Raw genomic sequence first — 3,704 nt, forward strand, 5'->3', positions numbered from 1 at the left:
CCCCCCCACAGCAGTTGTCGACGATGAGCCGGCGGTTAACTGTTCAGGGAAAGTGTTGTTGATGGTAACCGGCACAGGCCCTGCTGGAGAAAGAGCTCGGGCCGTGCGCTTGCGGGCATTTGCCCTTTCTGCTTCGGCATAAAGATCTTTGCGAAGGCCATCGGGGATATCAGCGTGTGAGTCAAACCTTTTCCCTTCAAGCTTATGCTTCACGAGTTGTCGAAGATATGGAGTGTACAACTTGTAGTGCGTTTTCTCAGGATCTTCATCGTCAATGAAACAATAGGGTCCTTTGGGACAACCAACAGGACATCGCATTTTCTGGTACACTCCTTCCCGGGACCGGCTGACCTTATCGCGGACACACAAAATATTTCTCCTACAGAAAGTGGAGGGAGCATAGGCGTGATGCTAGCTAGATATATAATAGTCTTTCCGTCCGAACCACGAATTAGAGGCGAGGGGGTTCAGACTGTGATACAAGCAATACAGTATGGATAGCTAAAAATTTTAGTCTTACATTGGGTTCGTTTACCCATGACTTTTGTGGTAGCCACTAGATTTCAGAGCGGCGGGAAATCCTCCCATCGAAGCTTAGCCGAGGAGATTGCGAACTGCGCACACTTCAACACTTTGTTAGTTTAAAATAGTTAAGCGATCGGCGGTTTCCCCAACCGTGAATAATCGTGCTGCAGTCGTTCCTGGACAGCGATCAGATATAACGAGACCTTGTTAAGGGAAAATGAAAAACTGATCTACGACGGAGATCTCTGAACGAGCCGTAGAGGTCGCTCGCACTTTACAGGCAGTTTACGGCCTTTAAGAGGGTTTCGCCTAACTTAGATGGAGTATGCAAGATGGGTGAAATTAATGGGTCAGGCATAGGGCCGAGATGACTGCCACCGCCGCCCACATCAACGCATGCTATCGTGTCGCAAATAGTCTATATTTGCTTAGTCAGTCAGGCCTCGGCTCGGTCCAGCCGTGAGCGACCAGTTCCCCCACAGCCAGAAAACGACGTCACCCTCGCCGCGCCTGCGCCTGCTTTGCTGCGTTGTACTTCAGCCTGATCGAACACTCTTCACTATGCATCCGCGTGCCCATCAACGCGACTGCGACTGTGGCTTGATTAATGGTGCTTGCACACGCCGTCAAACAAGATATCTTTGGTTTTCTTGTTGCAATTATCTTCTCTTTCTCCCACCTGGAATCTATCGCGGGGGCAACCGCGATTATACTTCCTTCGACGGCGCCCAGCCTTATACAACCTCCCTCAACTGCCTCTCTTGCCATGCCATGAAGTTTACATAACACCGCTTCTCGACAGGTCTGTCCAGCTAAAGCGCCTTCGCTTCTCGCCTCCTTTAGTTTCTGCTCTCCGCCTCGCCTCTACCATTTCCTGAAATTGGAAATCCCGCGATGCGCCTGTTGAAGGCCGACACTCCGGGCGAAGCAAGCCTCACCAGGAAGCTGAGCAAAGACATCCCCAGCTATGCGATCCTGTCACACACATGGTCAACAAATGAAGAGGACGAAGTGACTTTGTCTGACCTGAAAGATAAATCCGGGAAGAGCAAGCGTGGGTATGCTAAGATTGAATTCTGCCGGAAACAGGCCCAGAAGGATGGTATACAGCATTTCTGGGTGGACACATGCTGTATCGATAAAAAAGATGCCGTTGAGCTCGGCGAAGCCATTGCTTCGATGTTTCGCTGGTACCATGATGCCGAAAAGTGTTATGTGTATCTATCAGACGTATCGGTGGCCATGGGTGACCCACATCACTCGACCGACGCGACATGGCTGTCGGACTTCCGGAACAGCCGATGGTTCACCCGCGGTTGGACGCTCCAAGAACTGCTGGCTCCGAAATCGGTCGACTTCTTTTCACGAGAAGGGACATGGCTGGGCGACCGGCGCACTCTAGAGCGACTAATTCACGAGGCCACGGACATTCCCATTACGGCTCTCCGCGGTTTTGCTGTGAACAACTTCAGCGTTCCTGAGCGGATGCGATGGGCTGCGAAGCGAACCACCACTAAACCCGAGGATAAGGCATACTGTCTACTAGGCATCTTTGATGTGTTTATGCCTCTCATTTATGGTGAAGGCGAGCATGCACTCATTCGACTCCAGGATGAAATCGATAAACGAGTAGGGAAACAGCCTGTCGTCAGCCAGTTATCAGACGGCGAAGGGACGAACTCGGTCTGGTATGTACCCTTTGATCGACTGTCGGAATTTGTGGGTCGCATAGATGAGATGGAACGTGTGAAACAGAGGATCCTTGACCGCACTAATCAGGGAGTTGTCTCTATACTGGGTTTAGGAGGGGTTGGGAAAAGTCGTCTGGCAATGGAGCTTATCCGCCAGGTCAGGTCGGAGCACGTACAACGTTCGGTCTTCTGGATCGAAGCCACCGATCAGTTAACCTTTGAGCGGGATATGCTCGGCATCGGCAAGAGGCTTAGAATTCCGGGCATTGAAGCCGACAAGGCCGACGTCAAAATTCTAGTCAAGCAATGGCTCAATGTAGCCCAAGACGGCTGGTTCGTGGTCCTCGACAACGCTGATGACGAGGTGCTGTGGGGGAAAGGATCGGATCCCGCTGATGAGAAGTCTACGCTCGTGGATTATCTCCCTCGCTCGAGACATGGCTCTATTCTTGTCACAACCCGGTCACGCCGTGTGGCCAGCTATCTCGCCGGAAAAGAGGTGGTCGAATTACCAATATTGCTCCTTGACGAAGCGAGGACAATGTTCACAAATGCATTGGAGGAACCAGAGATGGCTGCGGACGAGAACCTCACGTCGGCCTTGCTTGAAAGGCTGACTTATCTCCCCCTGGCCATTATTCAGGCCGCGTCTTACATCAATATGACCCAAGAGCCTGTGAAGACCTACCTAGATCTGCTCGACGAGCGCGAGGAAGAAGTCGTCGAGCTTCTGAGTGAGGATTTTGGCGACCGATCACGATACTCCAACGCTCGTAATGCGGTCGCTACAACGTGGCTTGTGTCGTTCAACCAAATTCGCAAGCACCACCCCTTCTCCGCAGAGCTTCTAAGCTCGATGGTTTGCCTTCATGAAAAGAACATTCCACGGTCCCTCTTACCAGTAATTAGCTCGAAGAAAGATGCTGTTGAAGCCTTTGCTACACTAAAGGGATATTCTTTCGTGACCAGACAGGCGAGAGAGAAAGACGAAGGAATTCATGAGGAGTCGTACAATATGCATCGGCTGGTATACTTGGCCGCTCGAAACTGGCTAAGAAAAGAAGGCACGCTACATAATTGGATGAAAGCCTCCCTCGAGCGAGTCGCCGAGCTTTTCCCGGCATGTGACCATGAGCACAGAGGTATTTGGACTCTCTACTTACCCCATGCCCAGCGTCTTTGTGAAGATGTCGAGGTCGTTGATCTTCCTGAGCGGTACAAACTACTTACAAAGATGGGTCTATGTTTCGTGGTTGATGGGAAATACGACGCCGCTGTGAAAGCACATACTGCCGTGCTACAGTGGAGAGAGAAAGAGTTGGGAATTCCGGAAAACCAGGTCCTAGAAGCGTGCAATAACCTCGGAGAGGCATTACAATGGAGTGGTAATTTTACTCAGTCAGAAATATACCTTCAAAAGGCTTTTAGCCGGCGGAAGGAAGTCCTCGGGGCGGAACATCCCTCGACACTGGCCAGCACGGCGAATCT

At 51.3% G+C, this 3,704-nt stretch overlaps 2 protein-coding genes across 2 annotated transcripts in view; one reads left to right on the forward strand and one right to left on the reverse strand.

Annotated features, from left to right (window-relative positions):
- The window catches only part of A1O3_05995 (uncharacterized protein), a gene marked incomplete at both ends in the record, with an annotated part of 651 nt that extends 333 nt beyond the window's left edge, over positions 1 to 318 (reverse strand). The window contains one exon of the mRNA XM_007736115.1: positions 10 to 318. Within this exon, the coding sequence (XP_007734305.1) occupies positions 10 to 318 (309 nt within the window). The remainder of the gene's footprint in view (positions 1 to 9) is intronic.
- A 1,101-nt stretch (positions 319 to 1,419) lies between these two features.
- Positions 1,420 to 3,644, forward strand: A1O3_05996 (uncharacterized protein; the record flags this gene model as incomplete). The annotated part of the gene is made up of 2 exons (XM_007736116.1): positions 1,420 to 3,601; positions 3,637 to 3,644. 2 exons carry the CDS (start codon positions 1,420 to 1,422, stop codon positions 3,642 to 3,644), a joined length of 2,190 nt encoding a protein of 729 aa, XP_007734306.1.
- Positions 3,645 to 3,704: the final 60 nt, after the last annotated feature.

Source organism: Capronia epimyces, assembly GCF_000585565.1.
Source record: "Capronia epimyces CBS 606.96 chromosome Unknown aczIQ-supercont1.5, whole genome shotgun sequence".
NCBI classification, from domain to species: Eukaryota; Fungi; Ascomycota; class Eurotiomycetes; order Chaetothyriales; family Herpotrichiellaceae; genus Capronia; species Capronia epimyces.